The sequence below is a fragment of the Citrus clementina genome, unplaced genomic scaffold, assembly GCF_000493195.1.
Source record: "Citrus clementina cultivar Clemenules unplaced genomic scaffold, Citrus_clementina_v1.0 scaffold_2, whole genome shotgun sequence".
Lineage (NCBI taxonomy): Eukaryota > Viridiplantae > Streptophyta > Magnoliopsida > Sapindales > Rutaceae > Citrus > Citrus x clementina.
Genome location: NW_006262688.1, coordinates 33,289,218 through 33,313,500, shown reverse-complemented (window position 1 = coordinate 33,313,500; position 24,283 = coordinate 33,289,218). Strand labels below are relative to the sequence as shown.

Below are 24,283 nucleotides of genomic sequence, written 5' to 3'. Positions count from 1 at the left end.
CATCGAATTATATACTCTTAAATGAATAAGTCTCGTAAATATATTACACGCTTTGATATTTTTTAATACTTGTTATTGGTTATTAATATTTGAAGGTTTATATATATTTCAAAAGAAAAACAAAGACGTGAAGGTTAATTTTGGCCTTTGGGATGCTATTGATAATTTAGAAATTTTATTTTTTTAATGTGGATATTACAATCAGACAACCATTAATAATTATTAATATTTATAATTATATAATTATTGGGACTATCCAAATTTCCACTCGCATTCCGTAAGGCCCTCACTAATATGCTCATATTTTCTCTCACATCTCGTAACGTCCTCACTAATATTTAAGAAATGGAAAACTATATTGATAAGTCTACTCTAGAAGGACTTCTATTATTGGAATGAAAGAAAATTGTACCTAAATGAATTTAAGTCAAACTATAGGTGATTCGTGATATTTAGTTATTTACATCTACTTTTTATGAACGTGCTCGCTCCATGATACGTTACTCTTAACACGAATCAGACTCGGGGTGCTCGGAGTATAAGAACGCCGGAAAAAGGATAGATTCCAAATTCTCATTCATAATAAAATTCACTTGATTTTGTTAAAGCCCTTACAAAAGATTGAATTTATTAAATCCCATAAAAAAAAGGAATTTGGCAGTAACAATGCCGCTGGTGAAGATCATAGCGAAAAATTTCATGGACATGGTGGCGTCACTGACCGCTAGAGACCTCGATAGGCTCTACGAGAATCCCTTCATTTGCGAAGCCATTCTCAGGTAATAAACATTTATTATTTTCTAATTTCATTTTTTTTTTGTTTTTGTCAATTTAATTACTAACTAAAGTAATTGTTTGTTAAATTGCTACTAGATTATTCGTTGAGGCAACAGCTTGCTGAACTCAAACTTGCAAAAAGAAAAAAAGAGAAATGAAAATTATGTTTTCATCAATAACTTGAAACAGATTCTTTTATAGGGGAATGCAAAAACTTTGTGTATTTCGTTTGCAAATTTTCATCGTATTTTTGGATGAGCATACTTGTAATCAAAACGTCAGATTGTTTGTATTTTAAGTGCCGATTTTTTCTTTCGAGAGTTATGATACAGTGATGTTTTCGGTGTTTTTTTTCTTTTCTTTTTTGGGTTCTCAGGTCACTGCCACCACTAGCAAAGAAGTATGTAATGCAAATGTTGTACATTGATGGTGCAATACTGGCTAAGATGATGGAGGAGTGGGTGCTTCCAGATGGGTTCACTAAGCACAGGGTAGCCATTGATCGGTTGGTTCAGTTGAGATTATTTTCAGAGGAAAAGTATGTAATTTCACTGAAATATTTTTACTTTTTTTTTTATTTCCCAATATTGACTGCTAGAAAATGAGAAGAACGCTAAATCAGTGAAAATTTCAAGCGACTATAAGCATTTTTTCTATTGACTGCCCGAACCAAAGGTGCCTAAATGATATGAGATATTTTAAGCTTAATTTACTCTAACTTAGTTGCTACGACATCTTGATTTGTCGTCATGAGTTTCTCTTGTTAGGATGTGAAATACAAAGCTTACTTAGGAATTGGGTTATATCTGTTGACAGCTTCACACATAAGTTGTCTACTGCTGGTTAATATGCTATCAATTGTTTGGCAAATTATTTAAAAAATATTAAGTTTTGCAGCATTATCTGTCTATAGTCTGATGTATCCCTATATGCTTGAATGTTTGTCTTCCAATATAATCAATAGTACTCTCTTTTTTTAATTTATAAAAGATTTTAAATTTAATTTTGCACTGTTTGCCCTATCCTGATGTTCTTCACATTTTAATGACAGGAAGAAGGAAACCACTTATAGATTAAATTCAACATTCCAGTCTAACCTCCGGAAGCATTTAATATATGGGTGAGTTTTAGTGCAAGGAGATTTTGATGATTCCCTTCTTTATGTATTCTGTAGGGTTATGCAATTAAGAATTTTGATGATCATAATTCATTGATTGATTGTCCTCCTTCAAAATTTTCAAATCTGAATTATACATTTCCTTATCTTAAACTTGAAGATATGAGATTGCATTGGCTTTTGCAGTTACTTCCCAAGTTTGTTTTTGAGCACCTGTCATCACATATTATGTTTTAAAATAATGATTCTAAATTTGCAGTGGAGCTTTGCCAAGGGAACCAATGCCTTCTGGTATTACTGCAAGGCTCCCAACCTTGGAGGACCTTGAGGCCTATGCCATTGGACAATGGGAGGTGCGAAATGCTATTCCGTTCTTTCATGCTTAAGGATTTTTCATGCCAGATGCAATGACATAATTAATTACAATTGTGGTATTGCTTAAGCCATTATCTTAAATCGTCCAATTGTGTTAAACCAGTGTTTCTTGCTGCAACTTATTAGTTCAACCCAAGCTGAGAGGCCAACAAATTTCAGCTCTTCCATGATGAAGGTTTTCCAGCGTGGTCTTTTGAGTCGAAGGTAATATTTTCTGTCACATTTGTAATCCTCTGTTTCTTGTTGCAAACAGTTGAGAATCCTGCTTCTTGCATTTGGTATCATGTTATTTATGTGCTTTGTTTACAGGGATAAAGAAGCCCCGAGATTAACAGAGAGTGGTTTTCAATTTTTGGTATGAGTGTTGATCACAAGACTTTGGATTCCCTCTTGTTTGAGCTAGTGGAACTTATTTTTCATGTGTTTAAATTTGCAGCTGATGGATACTAATGCACAGCTGTGGTACATCGTTAGAGAATATATCTCCAATTCCCAGGTGTGGCTTCTGATATTCTTTTCAGTGATTTCTCTGCATCAAAATTCTGCACGTCCCTGTCTTTGATTCACGGGTATAGAATCTCTTTGTAAAAACTGAACTGAGTGAAGTATGAGGAGGACAAAAGAATGGATTGGCTTATCTTTAAATTTCACTAGGATACCCAATTGTTCATTTTAGAACTTTGATTTTTATATTATGTACATGGTTATGTGATTAAAGAGTTCATATTTAGAAGTATGTATATCTTTTTTCTTTTAGAATATTAACTGCCTTCTTTGATTTGTGTTCTGTTTCTCAATAGATCTCTATAGTAACTGCTAATACAAAGTAGAACTAAAAAAATTTTTTCTTCAGTATTTCATTAGTCTATGTAATAGAGATAAAAGTTCACTGGTGTTCTAAGTATATGTGGGACAGCACGACTCTATGCTTGCTTATGGTCTATAATACCAATAATATATTACATAACTTTTCTCATTTTCTTGCAGGAACGAGGCATAAATCAAGCAGATCTGATTTCTTTTCTTCTGGAGCTTAGTTTCCACGTCGCTGGTGAGGTAGCACATATACGTTCTATGGCTTGGCACATTATTCAGTTATTCCATTTATTCAAGAAGTATGATAGATTTCTGTTTGGCTAATACTTCTGGTTTTTAACAGAAATTCAGACATTTTTTGGTATCGTTGTTGCATTAAATATTGTCTTTTGTTCTCTTATCCATTTTAGTAGCTGCTTATATCTGTCTTAGGAGAAATTCTAGAATACATCTGTTGTATTACAACCAATTAATGCATGCATGACATGTGTAATTGAGTTTAATACAACCACCACTTACATGATAGTTCAAAAAATAAATGCACACATGTCATGACATTATTTGCTTGTTGTATGGGTGATATGGTACAACAGATGTATTCTAGAATTTCTCCTGTCTTAGTATTGCTTTTAACTTCTCACTATCTTGAGGTCCTTAATATTTTAATGTCAAGGAATTCTCAGTGGTTTGAGAGCTCACTTTATTTCTGCACTCTTTGCTCTGTCATGTTATAGGCATATAATTTAAACACACTGAGTGAAATACAAAAAAGTATGATCAAAGACTTTGCAGACTTGGGATTGGTCAAACTTCAGCAGGTTGTACTAGTCTGTGCTACAGAAAACGCTTGTTATCTGTGTTAATTTAGTATTACTCTGCTGGAGTTCTCATATGTTTTCCATGACAATTCAGGGCAGGAAAGAGAATTGGTTTATACCTACTAAATTAGCTACCAATCTTTCAATGAGCTTAACTGATTCATCAGCACGGAAAGAGGTATGCTGTTTGAGAAATCATCGACTCTTATTCTGAATAAAGAATATGAAAGAATAAGTAAAATCATTGTAATCTCCGTAAATGTTGAATGTTGCAGACAATTGTGTGATTGAATTGTTTAAAAATTATAATTTTATTTTGTAAACTGCGTTAATTTTCTATTAGTTTAGGTCAATCTTGTCAAATTATTTTTGCTGGAAACCAAAATGAGGTCTCATTTTTATGTTCTCTAATTTCATAGCTCATTCTACATTTTCTTCTCTTCAGGGATTTATTGTAGTGGAAACAAACTTCAGGATGTATGCTTATTCAACATCTAAGCTACACTGTGAAATTTTGCGTCTTTTCTCAAAGTAAGTCAGCCATCTGCTTGATAAATTGTTATAGTCTCTTCTAGGTTAAAATTCTGAATTACATTTTGTTATTGAACTACATTGGTCAGTCAGAAAACCTTTTGTTTAATATTTTGCTAATGTGCAGGGTAGAGTATCAACTTCCAAACCTTATAGTTGGAGCAATAACCAAAGAAAGCTTGTATAATGCTTTTGAGAATGGGATTACTGCTGAGCAGGTGATTTCAGTATTTAGTTGATCTGGTGATCTGTTTTATCAATAAAAAATTGACTAATGTGGTCAATTAACCTGCATGCATATGCAAGTAACTTCTGACATTCTTAATAATTTGCTCCCTTACACCTCTTTTTGGGTCCCAGCCACCCACTACTTCTGAAATTCTTTCTACCTGAAATCACGGACTTTTTTTTTTCTTTTGGGTGGAGATTTTTTTTTTTTTTTGGGGGTGAAGCTTACATACTGTTTCTGATATTCTTGTGGCCTAAATAGTTTTTTCTTTCAAAGTTGCTTTTTTTTTTTTCAATTACTTTTGCAGTCATTCTGACTCATCTAACTTCTTGATTGTCTGTTTTGCAGATAATTAGTTTTCTTCAGCAAAATGCACATCCTCGGGTTGCTGACAGAATGCCATCCGTACCAGAAAATGTCTGTGATCAGGTCATAGTTCTTTCCTGCGTTCAGATGTATCGCATGTATCAATGCTTCCTGACCTCCCTGACCTAAATGTTTCAAATTCTGCTGTTACTTTGACAGATAAGATTGTGGGAATCAGATCTGAATAGGGTTGAGATGACCCCTGCTCATTATTATGATGAGTTTCCCTCAAGGGTAATCTGACATTTCAATTGGATTGATTTCTCTCGTTTCACATCTCTCAGTGATCACATTTTAAAGTTATGTCATAAATCTTGTAGGATGTCTTTGAAGCTGCTTGTGACTATGCAAGAGATCGAAGTGGTTTGCTATGGGAGGATCCAAAGAAAATGCGTCTAGTCGTTAAGGCAGAAATTCACATGCACATGAGAGAGTTCCTTCGGGGTCAAAACAAGTAGAATGATATGTTTTCTTGACCATGCAGAACTTACTGAACAAAAAAGATGACAAGCCATGTCTTGCTTGGGAGTGTTGCATGGTAGCATTGTTATAATTTGGGAATTATTATTTTTTTTTTGGCCCAGTTTGTATCTGCATTGAAGCTACCAGAGGCATTTTCCAGATTCATTGCAAACCAGATGGGAAAATAAGAAACCGAAAATTCTTTCTACCTGAAATAAACAGAGGTGGGGTTGAAGTCCAGGAAAACTCATCTAATCCCTACATTGAGGGATGATGTACGCTAGAAAATGGGAAAAGAGGAAAGTGTTGTGTTATCTTCTCTGTAATCTTTAACTTTAATTTAACTTAATATTACTGAAAATGTAAATGATGGAAGTTCATAGAACTTTGATGGCAAGTTTCCTGTAAAAATTTGTATCGATTTGACTAAAATTCATTTTCGTTAGTCCGTCTTTGTTTTTCTGACTTGGACAGCTTTATGGAGTTTTAATGAGCAAACTGACAAGTGGATCCACGTCTGGACATTTGCTAGTATTGGAAAATGCATTCGAAAATGTGGAGTAGAGCAATCGAGAATTTAAAAATGTTACTGCCCAGGATCGAACTGGGGACCTTTAGTGTGTAAGACTAACGTGATAACCACTACACCACAGCAACTTGTACGTCGGTTTGCTAACTAATAATTTAAATATTTTAAAATGATTGACCGAAAAATGTCACAAATCTCTACAGTGGAAACAATCTGATTGCTTTGCGAGAACGGAAAGAGTGCCGAGCCAAAAAACGAGAAAACACATTGATGGTCATGGTTTCCAAGAAATTTCTTAAGCTAACTATCATACATGTAAACCTAATCGTGCTGTTCTGTCGTAGCACCAAAATACTCCAATTTCTCAGAAACCACGTAAAAACTTATCTCAATTTGCTCCTAGATATTTTTGGATATTGAGACAAGACCAAAATGTGTACCTTTGTTCCATGCTACTTTGGTTCCTCAAAAAGTGTAAGAAAACCGAACCCCATATGTTGATACAGCTACGTTCAGTTTACAATAACATTTACACTGTGTATGTATCCATAGTAATCCTAAGCATGTTTACGTGAAGTTGGTCGTTTTCGAATTTTGCTTACACCTAAAGATACAGGGAAGTTGTAAATAATGGAAAGAATAGCAATAATTTGCCTGCAGTCATTCCTAAAAGCTTTGAATTTGATCATGGGAATTGTTGGTATATCTATGATCCTATATGGGATTTGGATGATCAGAGTTTGGCAGAGAGACATGGAAGGGCAATCATTTGATGATTTTTGTTCAATAAATCCATGGTAAGCTCAAAGTTCTCACTTCCCACTTAGCTTATGCTATGTTTCCATCAGCAATAATCATGTACTCACTCTATTATTGCAGGTTTATATGCAGTTTCATTGGCATTGGTGTGACCTTTTGTCTTATAACATGCCTGGGTCATATTGCCGCCGCTAGTGCTAATGGCTTTTGCCTATCTTTCGTATCCTTAGCTATTGTCCACTTCCTCTTCGAGCTATTGTTATAGTTTAGGAATAGGATAATCTTTCTTTCAACACAACTTATTATGCATTTCAAGTATAATTAATGTGTTTTCTGTTCAAGTATTTGTTGATCTTGAATGAACAAAGTATATGCTGATTACCTGTTTGCTTCTTCTGTTGGAGACTGCAATAGCTGCCGATATTCAGCTAAACTCTGAATGGGAGAAGGTACCGATTTGTTCTTCACAAATTCTCTCTTCCATGACCATAATGAGAAAATAATAATAATTGGGCTTCACGTCATTGATTTGCTTTATCAGGATTTACCTGATGACCCAACAGGGAGGTTCCATGATTTCAAGAAATTTGTGAAATCGAACTTTGATATCTTCAAATGGATAGGCATTTGGATCATCTCGGCACAGGTAATTTTATTTGTATTATCTAACACTGTGATTTGTAATCACAAAATAAATAACACTCTGATTTTTAATCACAAACTAAAGTATATATCACTCAGTACTAGTTCCTAGCACTACAAAGAAGGAATGATTATTTCTCAACTGCAGGTTTCTTCTGCTTTATTGGCAATGGCTTTAAGAGCTCTTGTGTCAAACCAAGGCTACAGCTACGACAATGATGGTGAATTCCTTTCAGACAGGCTTCCACTTATAAATCACCAAGTTCAAGCACCGGCATATGTCATCGGAGATCCACACTTTGCCGCAAAATATGACCCTGTCAAACCGACTGCATATGCATGGAATGTAAAGATCCATTTCAACCCTTCCCAGCTTTTTCTTGCATCTTTCTTGAGTTGATTCTCATACTTAGCTTTTGACTTCTCTGTACGTTTGCAGACGAACAAGTGACGAGAGACGAGTGTACGCCATCATAGCCACATATTGACAATCAGTTGTTGATTTCAGCGGGAGGATAAAACCTAAAGCATACTATTAGTCGTAGCGTTCTTATGTTTCTTTTGTGATTTTCTGCAATCACGCTTAATGCCTGAGATGTTTAGATTGTTCTTAAGAATTGTTTATTCGAATAAGATCGAAAGTATCTTTCGGAACCCTGATATGAAAGAAGAAAGATGCAGATAAACACTGCCTGCCATCATGGAAACTCAAAATGTATACTACTAAGGCTAAATCACATAATTTTCTTCACAAAGTCTTAACTTTAAGAGATGATTTGTATGCCAAATACTAAGAAATCTCAAGAATCAGAAATCGTGAAGATCGTCTTCACGATACAAACGGCAACACGAAGCCAAAATTCTGCTACATAACATATAGAAAGAACAGTTTAAAAGTAATGAAAACTGACTCATCCCTTCAGTCTAAAACTAGAGTACGTAATTTCTAATTCCTCAAAGAATGTTACATATAATAGGAACCAAAAAATAAAAATGATAATTACTGTGGCAACTCATTTTGAACTAAAGGTTGGAGGAGAAGGAATTGAACCAAAAAGTAGAGATGGGAGCATCTATTCGGATTTCTTTGTTGCAGAAGGCTTTCTCTTCATTCGGCTAAAGGGGCCGACTGTCCCATCCATAATATACATGTATATAACCTGGCTCCAAGATTTATAAGATGCTAAACCCTGATAATACTCAGGTGCAACCTCCCTGACCTTGTGGAGCTTGTTTCCAGGAATTCTTGGGAAATCATGGTGCTCATTGTGGTATCCCACATGCCACGTTAGAAAATTGAGGGGGCCATAGTAAGAATATGTCTCCTGGTCAGGGTTGAAGACATAATGTTCTGAAATGAAGTGACCAGCCATGGGGTGCATCCCACCCCCAACAAATGTGGAAAGGATCAAATAAGCAAAAGATTTCCATCCCCAAAAGTAAACAATGGTTATGTCAAGAGCTATCTGAATAGAGAAGTTAATGAACTCCCAATAACCAGGTGGCTTCGGTTTGAGAAATACAGGTCGGAAAGCATAGAAGAGGAGTTGGAAGATGACCCATATGGATTTTGCAACAACATTTGTGACCATTCGGGTTTCAGTTAGGCTTGGTATGTCCATGTCAATACCATCTACTCCTTGAAAGCGATGGTGCTCAAGGTGATACTTCTGGAAAGTGACAGACATGGGCACACCAACAGGAAGGTTAGCAAGAATACCAAGCCAACGGTTGTAGGCTGGAGTGGAGAAGGCGAGATTGTGGCTGAGCTCATGAATGGCCAAGAAGAGATTGTGGTTGAGAAAAGAGCCAAAGAAGTAGGCTGTTGCCAGTATCTTCAGCCAGCCTGCATCGTGAAGTAAAGTAGCAGTGTAAAGCTGAAGAAGAACAACCACAGTAACCTGCAGATCCACAATACCGAGGACGTGAATATAAATCTAAACCAACTACATCTCGTAATATTGTTTAAATTTCCCAACAATTCTACGGCAGAAAGATCACCAGCAAACCATATAGCGGCAAAATATTTGTGCATGCCTACATATTCAATGCTCAGGATATGAAAGTGGAGCCAAAAAAATCAACGTTCAGGAACAACCAAAATACAAGGTCAAAACAACACCAGGTTGACACCAATATGCAAACTTGCATAAAAGTGACAAAGAATTACTTAAGACACCAATTCTGTTTAACCAATCACAAGAGTCTTCGTTTAAAGACAAACATGAATAAATCAGAATACTTATGGTTCAACCCCAATTCTTAATTTCAAAATGCAGCAAAACTGAAAATGTCTGAAGGAAGCTAGCTGCCTTTAGAGAATTCATATTAGAAAGCCAAATTATGATCAATGTGATGCATACAACGACCCAAAAAAGGTTACCCAGAGACACATTAACCGAAAAGGCAATAATGCAACAATTAGAAAACAACACCACAAGAAGAAATAAGTAAACATCAATCCAGTCATATAATCATCCCAGATGGGTGGAAAAGGAGAACCGAGAAGCAAGTAATACAGCGGCATTGGGTAGGAGATGCAAAATCAAATCACCTTAGGAAAAGCCCAAGGGTCAGGACCAAAAAGCTCTTTAATTTGAGGGTACTGAGAGAGGATTTGCCGCCTCCTACTAGCGTGAGGCTCATCCGTGTATGACCAGAAGAAATCTGCAGCCATTACTCCTTCCTCTCTCTCTTCCCCTCTCCTCCACCCCATCTCTATTTTTCTTTGCCTCTGCCTCTGCCTCGGCTTCCTCCCCCTCCCCTCTTGGTTTATAAGAAGGAAAAATAACAACTTCAATTAATAAATGGCTACCAGGCTGAGATAGATAGATAGATTAAAAACTAAAAATAACTAAAATTAGTAATTTCGGCATTAGTGAGTAAATACTGCTGATTGTTTTGTTCGTGAATGGACCGCGTTCGTGCTCCCTCGTGTCGTGGCGTGCCCAAGTTTACGTTACAATTACAGCTGAGTTTGAACTGTTGCCAACTCTGCAGTTCTTTTTTTATGCCTCTTTTTTTTCCCCTTTTCGGTTTTATAATAATATACTGCATAATCTGAGTAGTAGCATCAATGACACTATCATGAGGCCGTACGTTACCCCACAATTTCTGCTCTATTTCACATGGCTAATTTTGGACTAATGTGATTTGTTCATGATGCATGTGCACGCGGCACTTTTTTTCTTCTTCTTCTTCTGTTTTTTTTTTTTTTCTTCTCTTTCCTTTTTTGCAAAAGGAAAATAGTACCCAACAAAAGTAAGAGTTGCAATTTACAGATGAGGGTTTCACATTTCTAAAATGCTACCACCCTAGATGGGGCAGATGACTAGATCCAGATCTATCCCCAAATCGACGACTTTAGCTCTTATCTAAAATCATCTTTGCTATTTACATTTTATCGACAGAATTTTTAACTTCTCCAATTAGCATACAGCTGAATTACAGGAGACCGTACTACAATTTGTTAAAAGCCAGTCAAAAACCATGTAAGACACCTTCTTTTTTGAAAGAGTACCCAAAAAAATAAATAAAAGTTTGTCCTTAGGGCCAAGGTAAAACCTAAATTTAAATACATATTCGTATTTTATTGGACTAGTTAAAAAATTGAAGATTTATCCCAAAAAGAAGAAAAAAAATCAAACTTACTGAGGTTAGAGATGTATAGAAAAGAATTTTATAAGCGTAACATTTTGAAAAATCCAACAGCTTCCACCTCTCCTTTCATCAGTATACAGTTATAATTACCTTGTTACTGAAACTATGAGCAGCTGCAAACACTCACTTTGGAGCTCTGGGATGAAACAAAACAACAGAGGAAGCTGGAGTTGACAGATAACGGGAAGCATCTTATAAGCAAACAGAAAGCTATACATGCATGTACAAAATGTGCTACATACAATTCATGAAGAGCCCCTTCTAGTTAAAACTATCTCAACTTCACCAACCAGCCCACAATACCTCTGGCTGGATTCTTCTTAACAGAAGCGGGAAGAAAGCCACTTGCAGATCAGTTCTCAAGTTACCTAATTTTGCCGAAAAAGAATTTCGGTCTTTATGTAACTTAAAAAAAAAAAGGAAAAGAAAATCAGAGGGAATCATTCATTCAGGGACCATAGAAATATATTGACTTTAGAATGTACTTCCATCTCAAGCCTATCTTAGGTGGGAATCATAAGGGTCAAAAAGGTTATCAGGAATGATCAGCGGCAACTTGTCTATATACAGGAAGAGCCGTCTTAGATTCTCCCTTGTCACTGTTGCTGAGTCGATTATGTCTCTGCTGTCCATATATACCCAGAGATCACCTGAGTTCACTCTCTTTAGACTGTCGCGGCAAAAGGGGCATGACTGAGATCTTGTTCGCCTGCAATTAGTTGCAAAAGATCATTATTACCATTTACAGGAACTGAAAAACATAGCAACTCATGAGACAAAAGCTATAATAATTGCCTGATTAAAGACCAAGGGAGAAAAAAGGAGAGAACACAGGAGGCATTTGAAAAACAAAGGATGCAAGTAATAGTAAAAAATTCTCTCTACAACCAAAACAATTGTATGTCAGTCCACAGATTGTCCAACTTCCTGAAAATTTAAACAAAAAGAAGATCATCATATTTGGAGAGTATCATCTGTATTGCCATCAATACCATCAGACTACTTGGGTCTTGTAACAACTACAAATGGTTAACACTATTGTTGACAAATTATTCACAATCAAATCACCAAGGACTAGCTTGGATACCCAACCAAAAATAATGTTATAGAATTTCCAAGCAATTGGCTTTACGACACAAGGCCAAATCACAACAGTCATTTTCTTTTTCACGTCCTGGAAAATGCAAGTTTTTAGCACCATCTTGAACCAGAGCCAAAAATGCACCAGATAGATATGGATAGAATTAATCCAAGAATAGTGAATACAGTGGATCAGAAATTGGGTAATTGGTATGTTCACATGTGGTGAATCCAATGTTAAATTTAAAACGTATTAAAAAGAAAAAAGAAAGAAGAAGAAGAAAGGTGGGCACAGAGAGGGAGACCAACAGTACCAATTCACAGACAAGATGTATGCATCCAGCATCCAATATGAAATTAGAATAACAAAGCTCCATGATGCACAAATAGCATCTGCAGCTATGAAGTTGCTAATCAATGCAATAAAATCACAGACTTGGAAGCATAATATAAAGCTCAGAAATTCATGACATGCTACCATTTCAGTTCCCTACCTCAGAAGTTTTTTTTTTTGGGTGATAGGAAACAAAAAAACTAGTATATTAAATACAAGTTTTAACAGTTATAACAAACCAGTCATAATGCTTTCAGTGCATATATATGGACTCGCAAACACGCAACTACCAATGGTCCTAAATTTAAATGGTTTTGTAGAACTGCAATCCAAGTCAGTAATGAAGGGGTAAAGTAATTCATAGAATCACATGAAAAAGCCATAGGATAATTTCAGATTGTCAGGAAGTCACACAGACAAGGAGGAGGGAGGGAGAGAGGAAATACCATTCACGGTAACATTTCAAGCACATGGCGTGGTTGCAGTTCGGCAAGACAATCTTACTATTTGTCTCCATGCATATTCCGCATTCTTCTTCTCTTTCAATATCGGCATCTGTATATTGCCTTTGTTCCTCATCATCTCTTCTTCGATACCTTTCCATGTATACTGCCTTCTGCTTCTTATCTTCTGTGTCTGTAACACCTCTTTGGAGTTGCAACAAAGAGGGATAAATAATCGCTGGCAAAAATTAGGAATTTTGCTTCAGTAAGATCAAAGAAGCTAAAGGCTACTTGAATTAGTCACAACATCAAATAACCAGGATACATATATGTACCATAGAACTCTCTAATACTTGCTTTTCTTTCATGGGTAGACATGGTGGTTGTACCATCCACATAAACCTGCAAAGTTGCTAAGGTCAGCTGATTTGTTTAATATACCCAGAGATCCCTCAACCCTTCTACGTTCACCGAATTCTAAGGTCAGCTGACAGATTTCATTGAGAAAATATCCCACAAAGAAGGTTTCACAGATAAACAACAACAGGAAACAACCTTGTAAATGAGTATTCGCAGAAGTCCAAGGGCTCCTGCAAGGTGGCAGTCTGTCCATTGTACTAAAAAAAGGAACAGGTGTGCAGCTGGACTGTATGACATTCTCATCTGAAGGCAGGCACCATCATACTCCCTTGGAAAATCCGATGCCCTGAAAACCATATAGTGGTGGGATTAGAAATTAAACAGAATCACATCAAATATAGCAAACAATTCACTAAGTGAACAAGCTACAACTCAGACATTCAAAGAATAATTACAGTATCCAGCACTGCAGGTTTTGGATAAAAACCCACCTATCAAAAAATAATTTTAAATATTTCAAGGATGATAAGCTCTTCTAAGTTGGCAAAACCAAATACCAAACTTACAGCTAAAATTTAACTTCCAAAAACAAAGTAAATAGTACTAAAAAAATACTATGAATTGGATATTTTAGGAGCTGGGACCAGAAAAGCATAATCATCTGACCCTCACTATGCCCTTATCACAATATAAATACAAATACAATGTGACAGCAGCGCCATAATCAAGTGGAACCCATTTGGCCATGTGAACAATGGTGAACACAATTTATCTAGATATCAAAAAAGATTCCCCACCACCCTACACACTCAGACAAAGCTACAGCAAAAGTGAAGCTGTGCAGTAGAACAACCCCTTTCACATTTGAGTTTTATATTTAGATACACACACGCACATCACTTCTCAAGTAAAGATAACTGTGAAGACCCAGAGCGGTAACACCCAGAAATCCAACCGCAAAATTACAAACAACTCCCTACCTTATCCCCTATGGAAAACATATACATGTGTGTATCTCGATTACTAAAGAAAAAAAAAAATCATATACCAATCGAGGAAACAATGAGTAAATGCTAAGACAAACACACAAAAACAGCAACTTTTCACTAAAAACAAATTATTTCAAGACAAAATTTCAAACTTGCAGGAATAACAATCAAATGCAAACGACTGAGAGCAGCTCATGAAGAAACGAAGCTGAATTTCACAATAAAATTCAAAATTGAAACCAAAATCATAATCTTTTTTTTTTCACCAAAAAAATCGTAATCTAAGAAAACAAAATTTCATAGCAAGCACCAAATTTAAAAGAAAAAAAAAAGAAAATACACACTTACAGAGTGTTGGCATGCTGAATATCGGCTTCAAGAACTTTCAAAGAGTCCTTAAACGATTTTCGCATGGAACCCACGTACATCTCCAATTTAAAAAATGGAAAAGTGGAAGAAAGCCCCAAAAAATTAAATAAAAAATGAAATTAAAAAAAAAAAAGGAAACCGAAAACCTAAACTTTAGAATCTCTTTAGAAAAGAGTCATAGAGAAGTGAGGTAAGGTCGTTTGAGGGTTTTTAATGGCGTTTGTTTGGGTATTGTGTGTAAATGTATGTAATGGGGTGGGTGTTGGTGGAGCTTCTATTCGGTTCTTGAAAGCGAAGCCGAAGACGCGAGAGAGACACAAACTGACACGTGGACAAAGTGAGTTGTCCTGTAGTGTCTCAATTAATGAATTAATTAAATAATTAATAGATTATAACACGAATGCGAGTGTGCGTGACAACAACCTTATCCACTCCGCCTATTTATTGTCGTTTTTGTCCCCCACCTTTAACCTTTACTTTCGGTAGCTTTTGTTCCACGCAATTTTGATCGTCCCATATTTTTTCTCTCTGTTTTTAACCTCCAATCTTTCAATTATTTTCAATATTGCCCTTCTTTGATTTTTTTTCTTTCCTTGGTTAACAAATTTATGAAAATAGCATAAAATTATGTCTAATTTACAAGATCGGGCGATTGATATATGAATTGGTGTTATCCTAGCACAATATATTATTTACCCTTTTGAAAATTTATTTTAGAGATGTCATTTTTATCTACTAAAGTAAAAAAAAAATTAAGTATATTACTTCTATAAATTAATTATAAGTTTATGTTATTCCTGTGAATTTTTCATATTTTCTTTACCCTTGTATATATATAAAGTTATATGTTAATGGTTGAATATGTGATTAGTTATATTATATAATAATATGTCCTAAATTTTGATAACAATTCCAATTAGTTCATTATTGATACATTTTATGAAACCTATAAAATACATATTCCACACTCTTGCGCTTGCTGCTCACCAACAAACACACTACTCATACGTGTCTTGGCGCTTATTGCCTTATGCGCCCTCGCACGTTGCCCATCAGTGTGCACTAGTTGCTGTTGCGGCACGCTAAATTTGTAATGCTTGTTACCTTGAGCTTACTCGCTGCCATAACTCTCGCAGCAACTTGCCTTGCTTTAGCGTGTGTCCTACGCATGCCCATATTGCCGCCCTTAACTTGTTATTACAAGGCGTTAAACCAAGCCTGGGCATCGCCCTACATGGCCTAAGGGGAAGATGGATGGCATGCCCATTCAGTTATGTATTTATAAATTGGGACTTATTTTTTAATTGCAAAACTAAAAGAAAAAAGAAAGGTTAATTTGGTCAAACTAACTTTGATATTATATCTTCACATCCAAACTAGATATATAGTGAGAATTTCACAATAGGTGACAATAATTTTTATTAGAAAATTATTGCATAATATTTGTATAGAAATAGTATGTGAACATAAAAAATAAATCTTATTTTTACCTCGTAGTGAAGTAATTTTTTATTGTGATTTTTTTGTCTTGAAATAAAATAAATAAATGAAAATGAAGAAAAATCTTGACAATTTTATAGTAGTACCACATGAATAGAGTTATATGGAAACAATGAAATATTATTTAAACACTTGTTGTGATAAATGATTGTATATGTACATGAGTAGGATCTGGAAATTTTCAATCTTGAGATGTACAATTTTTTACTTTTTTTTAGGAGATTATTGTTCATAATACTTACAATCATACAATTATTGAGATATGTTCACGTCAACTCTAATTTTTTGCTTTTAAATGTATTTGAAATATAGTTTTACAGAGTTGGTAATATGCAAAAGCAGGAAGGGCATTTAGGTCAACCTGATAAGATACGAATCTATGGGGAGGGAGAGGAGATTCAGTTACATCATAATTCACGCACACTCGCATATCTGAAGGCTCGAGAAATTGAGGAATGGCAATAAAGGGGCCGTACCTGTACGTGTTGGGTCAGTATAAGGCAGTCTGGCAGATATGTGCTAACTGCTAACAGTGCTGTCTTCAATTTTCAATAATATCTTTTTATCCCTCTTCATCCCTTTCAGCCGCATGTATATCCATATTTAAGATGTTTGGTATTAGGAATTAATTCTTACATGGATTTCTAATTTATAAATTTTTCTTTTTGAAAAAAATGAAATGGATTTAAGCTCAACTCTGTGAAAAAATTAGGGTTACTTACGTAACCAGAGGAAAGGGAAGGTTCAGCCACTAGACTAAACTACTGCACTAATTTAATAAGAATTTTGGTAAATTAAAATTTGAAGACAATAACCTTTCAAATAATCACATTTACATATGCGATAAACTAATGATAAAAAAAAGGTTGTGGGGACGTGTAATGACTACACTGTGTGTGTGTCTATATATATATATAATAGAGTATAAATATTTGATGTAAATCTTATTAAATATATAACTATTAAGTTGGTTATTAGGTAATCTATTTATTTTTTGTGTTAAATTAGAGTCTTAATATTTTGACACGACTATTAAATGGATCGTATTTAAGTCAACATAAATTTAATACGACGCGAACACATCCAAATGACTCATTTCCAGCTGTAGTTAGGAAGGGAGCTTTTGACACCCCTCTATAATCCTCAATATATATATTTTTTAAAATACCCCTTTTATTTATAAAATATTAATTTATGTGATGAAATTAATCATCTTTTTTTATACAAAATTTTACTTATAAAATATATTTAAATTCTAAAATCTTAAATTATTTTCCTCTTACTTTATAGTTCACAACTATAAACTCTTATAATTTTTTAAAGAAAATTATTTTTATTAGAATATAAATATAAATTATGAAATGGGGTGGATGTAAAGTATTTATAAAAAAAATAATTAACTTAAGTATTTAATTTAATTTCCATTCAAAAAATTGGAAACGAATCAAATCATATTTGGTTATTAAGATAATTTCAATAAGATATGCGGTTTATGTGGAGTATTGAGGGGGTGTCAAATGGCGTAGCCTCGATCCAATAGTGTAAGAAAAATTATATTTAGGCTTTAGTTGGGTCCAGTCGTCTGGAGCGCGAGAAGACGTGAATCTCCAAGCATCAATAGAGATGACTAGGGGTGGGCGCTCGAATCGGGTTAACCTGAACCGACGGGTTCACCGGTGAAACCCGAACGGATTCGGGTTGAAGCTTTTTTTTTTTTTTTTAAAATTCAGCTTTTAAAAATTAAAAATATATATACATTAAACAAAAAAATCCCTATGGTGGTGGTTAATTATTGCTAATTTGGAGATGTTGTATTGAGTATTGATAGTGTTGGAGATGTATTATTTACCTTATTTGTCATGTGGAGATGTTTAATCATGCTTGCCATTTGCCATTTTAATTTTTAGATTTGTAATTTTTGTAGCTTTATTGTACTTGACTACATGTTTTATGTTTTGTTAACTTTAAAAAGACTTGTTGAAATGTTATTAAGGATGATTTGTAGTTGATATTTGTTGTTAAGGATGTTTGGAATTGAGATTTTTGGATTTTAAGTGGTTATTGTTAGAATTTTTAGATTAAATTGTTCCTTAAGGATGTTTGGAATATTTGGAATTGAGAGTTTTAAATTGTTGAAATGTTATTAATGATGATTTGTAGTTGATATTTGTTATTAAGGATGTTTGGAATTGAGAGTTTTGGATTTTAAGTGGTTGTTATAATTTTTGGATTAAATTGTTCCTTAAGGATGTTTGGAATGTTTGAAATGTTTGGAATTGAGATTTTTAAATTGTTGAAATGTTATTAAGGATGATTTGTAGTTGATATTTGTTGTTAAGGATGTTTGGAATTGAGATTTTTGGATTTTAAGTGGTTGTTGTTAGAATTTTTAGATTAAATTGTTCCAACACATTCTAACCCGAACTAACCCGAATTATTCTAACCCAAACTAACCCGAATTAGCCCGAACAAAAATTTTAACCCGAATTATCAACTCAATCCGATTCGAATTACCAACCCAAACTGAATTCAGTTCGGTTTGATTCGGTTTGGATTGGCATTTTCAACCCGATTGGATTCAATTCTCCAACCTGAACAGTTGAAACCCAAACCGAAAACCGATTTGCCCACCCCAGAGATGACTATACCAGGACAATCATACGAATTGACGAAAATGTCCTTGTGGTTCAAAGTTACTGTTTCAGAGAACAAACGTAACACCTGAGAAACCCCTGTTGGCTGTTGCACTTGCTATGTAACTGAACAAACAAACCGACCTTCCGATCACGTTTCACTTCCAAATGAAAACCTTAGTTTTTGTAAACTCAATTGGTAATTACTCGAATCCATTGATTATTTCACCTCCAAATTTTCTCACCCATTTTCCATTACTTTCTCAAAATAATAAAACATTCCTTCCCTTTTCCCGCTCAAAATGGTTTCGCGATCCCAAAACCCTAAATTTATCTCCCATCAAAGCTGTTACATCGCCCGAATCATTGAGTTATGGCGGGTGGGAGGATTTGAGGCTCAGTGACTCGGTTGAGTCAACTCCGCTGCGTGATTTTTTAGTTTCCATTGGAATTGATGATCGAAAGTATGTCTTTATGTTTATTTTAGGGCTTCTATGTGCCTTTTCCATTTCTAGGGTCAGGGTGTCGTCTATAATTGTGTTTCCAGCTACAGTTTTGGTTTTTGTAATTGGGTTTTCATTTGGGTTTGTTCGGGGTAGCAGCTTCAGTAAAGTAGGTGCAAGTAAAAGAAGATCGAAAGAGGAAATTTTTAGGCCTAATAGTGAGAACTTGAGGAATCTATTGGATTTTTTTGAACGGTTTGAAGGTAAAGTTATTAACTTGAAAAGTGATATACGAAGAGCTATTGATTGTAATAAAGTTACAGTTAGTGATTTAGAAAATTTTTTAAGTGTAGTAGAATCAATAAATGTATCAGCTTCAAATGCTAGAAATGCCGTCGAGGCTTGTGTTGTTAACCTGGGGAATTCTAATAATGTGTTACACGGGAACCAAAAATCAAGTAAAAAGAGGAAAGAAATTGGGGATGTTGGGTTTGATTGGTTGCAATTTATTGGGGGTTTGTCTGGAGTAAAAGTTGTTAATTCAAACCCTAACAGAATTAAAGATAATATAAAGCATGAGAATGATCAAAGTCAAGGAAATAATTCAAGTCCTGGGGATGAGCAAAGGTTTCTTTCTGATGATGAGGGCATTGGCAATTCGCATTTTTCTCGGGATTCTCTAAATAATTTTTCTTTGAATCAAAACAGGGATAGAAGAATAAAGGTGGATTTGCTGGATGAAAGAATGACTTTGAGGGAGATGGGTGCAGGTGCCAAAGAATTTATGGAGACCGATGATTATACTTACCAGAATAAAAGATTGCAATTCACAAATAATCACCGTGACTCTGTAAATATGAGTCATACAAATGAAAGGGAAACACGGGAATCTGGTGATAATTTGCTTGACTCAGGAGGTTTTAGAGTTAGTTGGAACCATATGGAAAGTGAAGCTTCCTTTGTACAAGAGCACATACTCAGAAAATCGAGTGGAGCTTTTAGGTCTTCTCACTACAGAGAGAAGGATGAGAATCGGATTTACAGTTCCACCTTAAGAGAAAACAAGGTGAATCCTGAGGATGATTCCCATCTGACTGATCACTTGCGTGCTCATGAGGGTGAGATCAGTTCCTCTTCGTCTTCTAAATTTACTGATGATGTGATATTTGATAGGTATCTCATGGAAGCTAATGATCTTCTGAAACAAGCAAGAGAGTGTATGAGGAGTGGTTGGGATGGAGAGCGTGCAGAGATGATATTGCATAAGTCTGCCAGGTTACTCACCCAAGCCATAGCCATGAAGCCCATGAGTTTGTTAGCTGTGGGCCAATTGGGCAACACATATCTTGTTCATGGAGAACTAAAGCTACATTTTAGTCGCAAGTTGAGAAGACTCCTTTTGGAAGGCGATGTCATATCTGTTGAGAAACAGAAAAGAATACTCAAGGGGCTAGATTATCAGTTTGTGAATAAAGATAAAATTGCATCTCTTCTTGTTGATGCTTGTGAACAGTGTGAAGAACTCCTTGTGAAGGCTGGTAGAAAATATAGGTCAGCTCTGTCAATTGATGGGAATGATGTGAGAGCCCTGTATAACTGGGGTCTTGCACTCTCCTTCCGTGCGCAACTAGTTGCAGATATTGGACCAGTAAGCATCCCGACCCAATGTACTCAGATTGTTTATATCATCTCTATAGAAGTTTCTTCCATTCAGTGCACTCAGTTTAGCCCACATAATTTTCATTTGCTTTTAGCGTCTGTCAAGTGAGCTTCTAGCAAATCTGGACTCAGCGGCTTAAAGCCTTAAAGATTGCAGGGTCTATTTTTGTCATTTATTTGAAAAGATAATTTAACATCTATCTCACAATTTGGTTGATATAAAGTTGCTTTGAGTGGATTGGAAAGTATTAAGAGACATTTGACCTCAATTCTAATCTTTCAAATTTCAGGAAATGGCTTTTGATGCTGACAAAATATTCTTGGCTGCAATTGATAAGTTTGATGCTATGATGTCGAAAGGCAATATTTATGCACCCGATGGTATGCTTAATTTCTCTCTATCTATCAGAAACAAGTACTAAAGTTTCTAGATGATGAGTATAATTGTTGTGCAATCAGTTTCTTTCGAGATCTTATTCCTGTTTACATCTTGAATGAATATAACTGTTGAGGTATGAAATTCCAGTTGACATTAAAACATTTATGGGTTACAGCTCTGTTCAGATGGGCTGTGGTGTTGCAGCAAAGATCTCGCTTAAGGCCAAGTAATAGTAAAGAGAAGGTGAAATTGCTGCAGCAGGCTAGAAGACTATATGAAGATGCACTTCACATGAATTCTGACAATCTCCAAGTAAGAGAAGCGTTGTCGTCTTGCATGTCAGAACTTAGCTATGGTGACTTCTTTTAGTGGTTCCTGACAATACAGTATCTGGTCTGGTGGTTAATTGTCGTGTTATTTCCCTCTTGTATTCTGTTACAGTTATACTACCCATGTTTTCTGTTCATTCTTTATTGTTCTTGTTTACCCTGTGCACTCCAATAAATGTGGCGGAACTATGGTGGATGTTTTCCTGCCATCTATTGTGTCTTTTACTTGAAAATTTTATAAATTCATAATAAATGAAAGAAGATGAGTAATCATTTTCTTTGGCACATGAAACGTGTTTTACTTCATTTGATCTACCCATGGCACATTGCTTCCTCCCTTTAGGCTTATTTGAATCAAGGTGTTTCCTTGCCAGAAACTGTAGATTGTTCTGGTCTTTTACTTGCTGCTCTATGATTACCACAATTTGCTCATTTTAACATTGGCATCAACAAATTTTTGGCCTTTTGTGATGTATGTTGTATGAAATATAAACTATGTTGTGTTTTCCCCGTTAACATCGTCATTCATTGATCAATGTACATCTTATTTAGGTTAATGGTATTGCTACTTCCATTTATTCAGATCTGAAACAGTCTGGGTTCAAATCCACACCCCAAATTTGAACAGCAATTGTTCACTTTATCATAGTGTACAAACTTTTACCGAGCAATTAATCAACGTATGCAATACTCCTATGTTTTTTTAACACTTTGGTTTTCAATGTGTTTAACAAATAGAACTGTCAAACTGACCAGGGTGACCGCACCGCCCTAGACAATTTTTGCTTTTAAGCTTGAATCCATACAGGACAGAAATTCGGATTCTCAGCTTTTGCCATGGACCTCAAACGATCCCGGATAACCCTCAACATTCCAGTAAAGGTAACAATCCCGACCAAGGTGCAGTCCTCTTCAACAACCCAGACATAACTCACACGGCGTGCTAGTGCCTGCATAATCACAGCCATCAACGAGCTCCATGGATGGCATATAATTGCTTCTGACCTGTGCACGACTCTTGCGGAGTATCCTCCGGACCTAACACTTCGTGCCGAGCCTGTGCTGGACTCATCGTCTGATGAAGATGAATTGGAACACGAGCCTGAAGAAATTTCCAAGTCATCTTCCATCAACTCCAGGAAACCCACCATGCTTTTCTCTTCCAGCCTCTGCTTTACCAACCTTACTAGGTCTTTAGGTGGCCTACCACAGTCCATATAAGCCATCAGATCACCAGCCGAGAGAGTCACCATGGCAGCTGCTACCTTCTCATCGCAAGAATTAAATGAGAAAGGTGATATATCACCTACTAATCTGCCCTCCTCATCAACAAGGGCTACCGAAGTTTGGCTAATGTGGGATTGAGCAATTAGGGGAATTGCAGAGGCCGCCGGTTCATCATACTGGATGGCAAAAATACCGGCATCGTCAACAATGTTGAGAGAGTTGATTGGTTGATTTGGTGTAGGGCTTAGCAGTCCAATGCAGTTGAGAAAGTAACGAATAAGGTCTTCTTGGGTTAGCCAGCAGTACTCACTGTCGTTGTGAAAGGTCGATTTTAAGGAAGGTTTCGGCTGTAACTTTGTTCCTGCGGGAAGTGGAATCACAAGGTTCTGTACGCCTCCCAGTAACAAGTCTACGGCCTCCAATAAGCTGAAAGTCAATCATGCAGTAAATGATTAGATTTACAGGCAGGAAACACAAGATATTATGGACAAGGAACAAAAGCTTTTGCTTTGCAAACGAAGTCTTCTAAATTACAAACCTCGCACTTGGTTCCAAATGCCTGACGACCCCAGAAGCCTCCGGCAAAAGAACAGAAACAGGAGCCTGAAGGGCAGATTCCGGGTTCCATAAATTCTCTTCTTTACACAAGAAGCTAATTATATCAACCATGCAAACTTTGCCAATACATCTACAAGCTGCTGAATCCTGATGATCATCATCAATATCGGCTGCGGCTGCTTTCCTTTTCCGGGCAGAATGATCACAGCTCCAAACGCTTAAATAACTCTCGTTAAGTCTCTTGAGAGCCGACAAAGCATCGGCAACGGTGGATGAACTCACCGAGAGCGATCTCAGCGCAGGCTTTCCAATGCATAGGTCTGACACTCCTACCGATAACAATCTTACTGCCATGCACAAAAGAAAAACCAAGAGACAGAAACCAAGAAATAGAAGATTTTAGCTTCAAGAATAGATTCGAAGGAGGAGAGCTTGAGCTTGTTTTGTGGAAGCAGTAAAGATTATCTACGATTCTCTTTAGAGTGGTACAGGGTGGCCAAAATTTTGATTCATTTAGAGTCACACAGGTTGGCGTATACAGCCATGCAATTTATGATCGTTTTGGGGTCCCAACATTTATGTGGGCAACATTCACTATATAGTTGTTTTTGCTGTTGTTGGTAGGCTGGCGGTTCTTGTCGGATTTATTTATTTTTGGTCGACTCTTATCGTAGTGATTCATTTTATGGGAGTTTTTAAGCATTTTCTACATTTGGCTAATTGGTTGTTTCTTGATTAAATTTTGGGGACATATTAGTGGGGTGATATAGTACAAATAACCGTCTAGTTTCCTTAATAAACTAGTATATCTATGTGATCACATGATAGGAATAAGAATAAAGGTAAAAATTAAATATGTGTCTTATAGACATTTTAACCCTTTGAAACAATTACAATTT

General features: G+C 35.8%; 6 protein-coding genes and 1 non-coding gene across 13 annotated transcripts; 3 read left to right on the top strand and 4 right to left on the bottom strand.

The window, feature by feature from the left end:
• Positions 1-499: 499 nt before the first annotated feature.
• LOC112101197 (general transcription and DNA repair factor IIH subunit TFB2-like) lies at positions 500-5,876 on the top strand. Of its 4 annotated transcripts, none has more exons than XM_024191943.1 (15): positions 500-779; positions 1,154-1,315; positions 1,829-1,897; positions 2,154-2,247; positions 2,373-2,473; positions 2,579-2,624; positions 2,706-2,765; positions 3,257-3,325; positions 3,820-3,903; positions 3,998-4,081; positions 4,349-4,434; positions 4,562-4,652; positions 5,012-5,080; positions 5,189-5,263; positions 5,350-5,876. In XM_024191943.1, the coding sequence occupies exons 1-15, from the start codon at positions 667-669 to the stop codon at positions 5,485-5,487; spliced, it is 1,341 nt and encodes a 446-aa protein (XP_024047711.1). In that variant the 5' UTR covers positions 500-666; the 3' UTR covers positions 5,488-5,876. The 4 variants fall into 4 exon arrangements, with proteins under 4 accessions (XP_024047711.1, XP_024047710.1, XP_024047712.1 ...); XM_024191942.1 differs by having other exon boundaries at positions 5,012-5,092; XM_024191944.1 differs by lacking the exon at positions 3,820-3,903 and having other exon boundaries at positions 5,012-5,092.
• Positions 5,877-6,075: 199 nt separating this feature from the next.
• Positions 6,076-6,148, bottom strand: TRNAV-UAC. Its single transcript has one exon. It is a non-coding gene; the product is annotated as a tRNA-Val (tRNA).
• A 379-nt stretch (positions 6,149-6,527) lies between these two features.
• On the top strand, positions 6,528-8,129 carry LOC18053549 (tetraspanin-19). 2 transcript variants are annotated; one of them, XM_006449257.2, is made up of 6 exons: positions 6,529-6,817; positions 6,900-6,999; positions 7,148-7,228; positions 7,321-7,425; positions 7,570-7,767; positions 7,861-8,129. In XM_006449257.2, exons 1-6 carry the CDS (start codon positions 6,651-6,653, stop codon positions 7,870-7,872), a joined length of 663 nt encoding a protein of 220 aa, XP_006449320.1. In that variant the 5' UTR covers positions 6,529-6,650; the 3' UTR covers positions 7,873-8,129. The 2 variants fall into 2 exon arrangements, with proteins under 2 accessions (XP_024046091.1, XP_006449320.1); XM_024190323.1 differs by having other exon boundaries at positions 6,528-6,817; positions 7,570-8,129.
• A 50-nt stretch (positions 8,130-8,179) lies between these two features.
• Positions 8,180-10,200, bottom strand: LOC18053548 (sphingolipid delta(4)-desaturase DES1-like). Its single transcript, XM_006449256.2, has 2 exons — positions 9,976-10,200; positions 8,180-9,322 (listed from the first exon to the last, which is right to left on the bottom strand). Exons 1-2 carry the CDS (start codon positions 10,135-10,137, stop codon positions 8,495-8,497), a joined length of 990 nt encoding a protein of 329 aa, XP_006449319.1. The 5' UTR covers positions 10,138-10,200; the 3' UTR covers positions 8,180-8,494.
• Positions 10,201-11,086: 886 nt separating this feature from the next.
• Positions 11,087-14,999, bottom strand: LOC18053546 (E3 ubiquitin-protein ligase CBL-C). 2 transcript variants are annotated; one of them, XM_006449253.2, is made up of 5 exons: positions 14,636-14,999; positions 13,494-13,644; positions 13,274-13,340; positions 12,942-13,176; positions 11,087-11,790 (listed from the first exon to the last, which is right to left on the bottom strand). In XM_006449253.2, the coding sequence occupies exons 1-5, from the start codon at positions 14,713-14,715 to the stop codon at positions 11,580-11,582; spliced, it is 744 nt and encodes a 247-aa protein (XP_006449316.1). In that variant the 5' UTR covers positions 14,716-14,999; the 3' UTR covers positions 11,087-11,579. The 2 variants fall into 2 exon arrangements, with proteins under 2 accessions (XP_006449316.1, XP_024046090.1); XM_024190322.1 differs by lacking the exon at positions 14,636-14,999 and adding an exon at positions 13,754-13,772.
• Positions 15,000-18,822: 3,823 nt separating this feature from the next.
• LOC18053545 lies at positions 18,823-21,945 on the top strand. 2 transcript variants are annotated; one of them, XM_024190454.1, is made up of 4 exons: positions 18,823-19,253; positions 19,941-20,880; positions 21,182-21,272; positions 21,446-21,938. In XM_024190454.1, the coding sequence occupies exons 1-4, from the start codon at positions 18,958-18,960 to the stop codon at positions 21,637-21,639; spliced, it is 1,521 nt and encodes a 506-aa protein (XP_024046222.1). In that variant the 5' UTR covers positions 18,823-18,957; the 3' UTR covers positions 21,640-21,938. The 2 variants fall into 2 exon arrangements, with proteins under 2 accessions (XP_024046222.1, XP_006449314.1); XM_006449251.2 differs by having other exon boundaries at positions 18,823-20,880; positions 21,446-21,945.
• A 161-nt stretch (positions 21,946-22,106) lies between these two features.
• Positions 22,107-24,039, bottom strand: LOC18053547 (CBS domain-containing protein CBSX5). Its single transcript, XM_006449250.2, has 2 exons — positions 23,365-24,039; positions 22,107-23,252 (listed from the first exon to the last, which is right to left on the bottom strand). The coding sequence occupies exons 1-2, from the start codon at positions 23,736-23,738 to the stop codon at positions 22,388-22,390; spliced, it is 1,239 nt and encodes a 412-aa protein (XP_006449313.1). The 5' UTR covers positions 23,739-24,039; the 3' UTR covers positions 22,107-22,387.
• Between the last annotated feature and the right edge of the window lie 244 nt (positions 24,040-24,283).

What these genes read in the sequence shown, in the direction of transcription:
- LOC112101197 (XM_024191942.1), top strand. Translation starts at nt 667, where the DNA reads ATGCCGCTGGTGAAGATCATAGCGAAAAATTTCATGGACATGGTGGCG. An exon ending in ATTTGCGAAGCCATTCTCAG is followed by an intron (nt 780 to 1,153) that starts GTAATAAACATT and finishes TTGGGTTCTCAG; the next exon opens with GTCACTGCCACCACTAGCAA. An exon ending in ATTTTGCGTCTTTTCTCAAA is followed by an intron (nt 4,435 to 4,561) that starts GTAAGTCAGCCA and finishes GCTAATGTGCAG; the next exon opens with GGTAGAGTATCAACTTCCAA.
- LOC18053549 (XM_024190323.1), top strand. Translation starts at nt 6,651, where the DNA reads ATGGAAAGAATAGCAATAATTTGCCTGCAGTCATTCCTAAAAGCTTTG. An exon ending in TTTTGTTCAATAAATCCATG is followed by an intron (nt 6,818 to 6,899) that starts GTAAGCTCAAAG and finishes CTATTATTGCAG; the next exon opens with GTTTATATGCAGTTTCATTG. An exon ending in TAAACTCTGAATGGGAGAAG is followed by an intron (nt 7,229 to 7,320) that starts GTACCGATTTGT and finishes TTGCTTTATCAG; the next exon opens with GATTTACCTGATGACCCAAC.
- LOC18053548 (XM_006449256.2), bottom strand. Translation starts at nt 10,137, where the DNA reads ATGGGGTGGAGGAGAGGGGAAGAGAGAGAGGAAGGAGTAATGGCTGCA. An exon ending in ACCCTTGGGCTTTTCCTAAG is followed by an intron (nt 9,323 to 9,975) that starts GTGATTTGATTT and finishes GTGGATCTGCAG; the next exon opens with GTTACTGTGGTTGTTCTTCT.
- LOC18053546 (XM_006449253.2), bottom strand. Translation starts at nt 14,715, where the DNA reads ATGTACGTGGGTTCCATGCGAAAATCGTTTAAGGACTCTTTGAAAGTT. An exon ending in ATTCAGCATGCCAACACTCT is followed by an intron (nt 13,645 to 14,635) that starts GTAAGTGTGTAT and finishes TATGGTTTTCAG; the next exon opens with GGCATCGGATTTTCCAAGGG. An exon ending in TTGAAATGTTACCGTGAATG is followed by an intron (nt 11,791 to 12,941) that starts GTATTTCCTCTC and finishes AACTAATTGCAG; the next exon opens with GCGAACAAGATCTCAGTCAT.
- LOC18053545 (XM_006449251.2), top strand. Translation starts at nt 18,958, where the DNA reads ATGAAAACCTTAGTTTTTGTAAACTCAATTGGTAATTACTCGAATCCA. An exon ending in TAGTTGCAGATATTGGACCA is followed by an intron (nt 20,881 to 21,181) that starts GTAAGCATCCCG and finishes TTCAAATTTCAG; the next exon opens with GAAATGGCTTTTGATGCTGA. An exon ending in CAATATTTATGCACCCGATG is followed by an intron (nt 21,273 to 21,445) that starts GTATGCTTAATT and finishes TATGGGTTACAG; the next exon opens with CTCTGTTCAGATGGGCTGTG.
- LOC18053547 (XM_006449250.2), bottom strand. Translation starts at nt 23,738, where the DNA reads ATGGCAGTAAGATTGTTATCGGTAGGAGTGTCAGACCTATGCATTGGA. An exon ending in CATTTGGAACCAAGTGCGAG is followed by an intron (nt 23,253 to 23,364) that starts GTTTGTAATTTA and finishes ATTGACTTTCAG; the next exon opens with CTTATTGGAGGCCGTAGACT.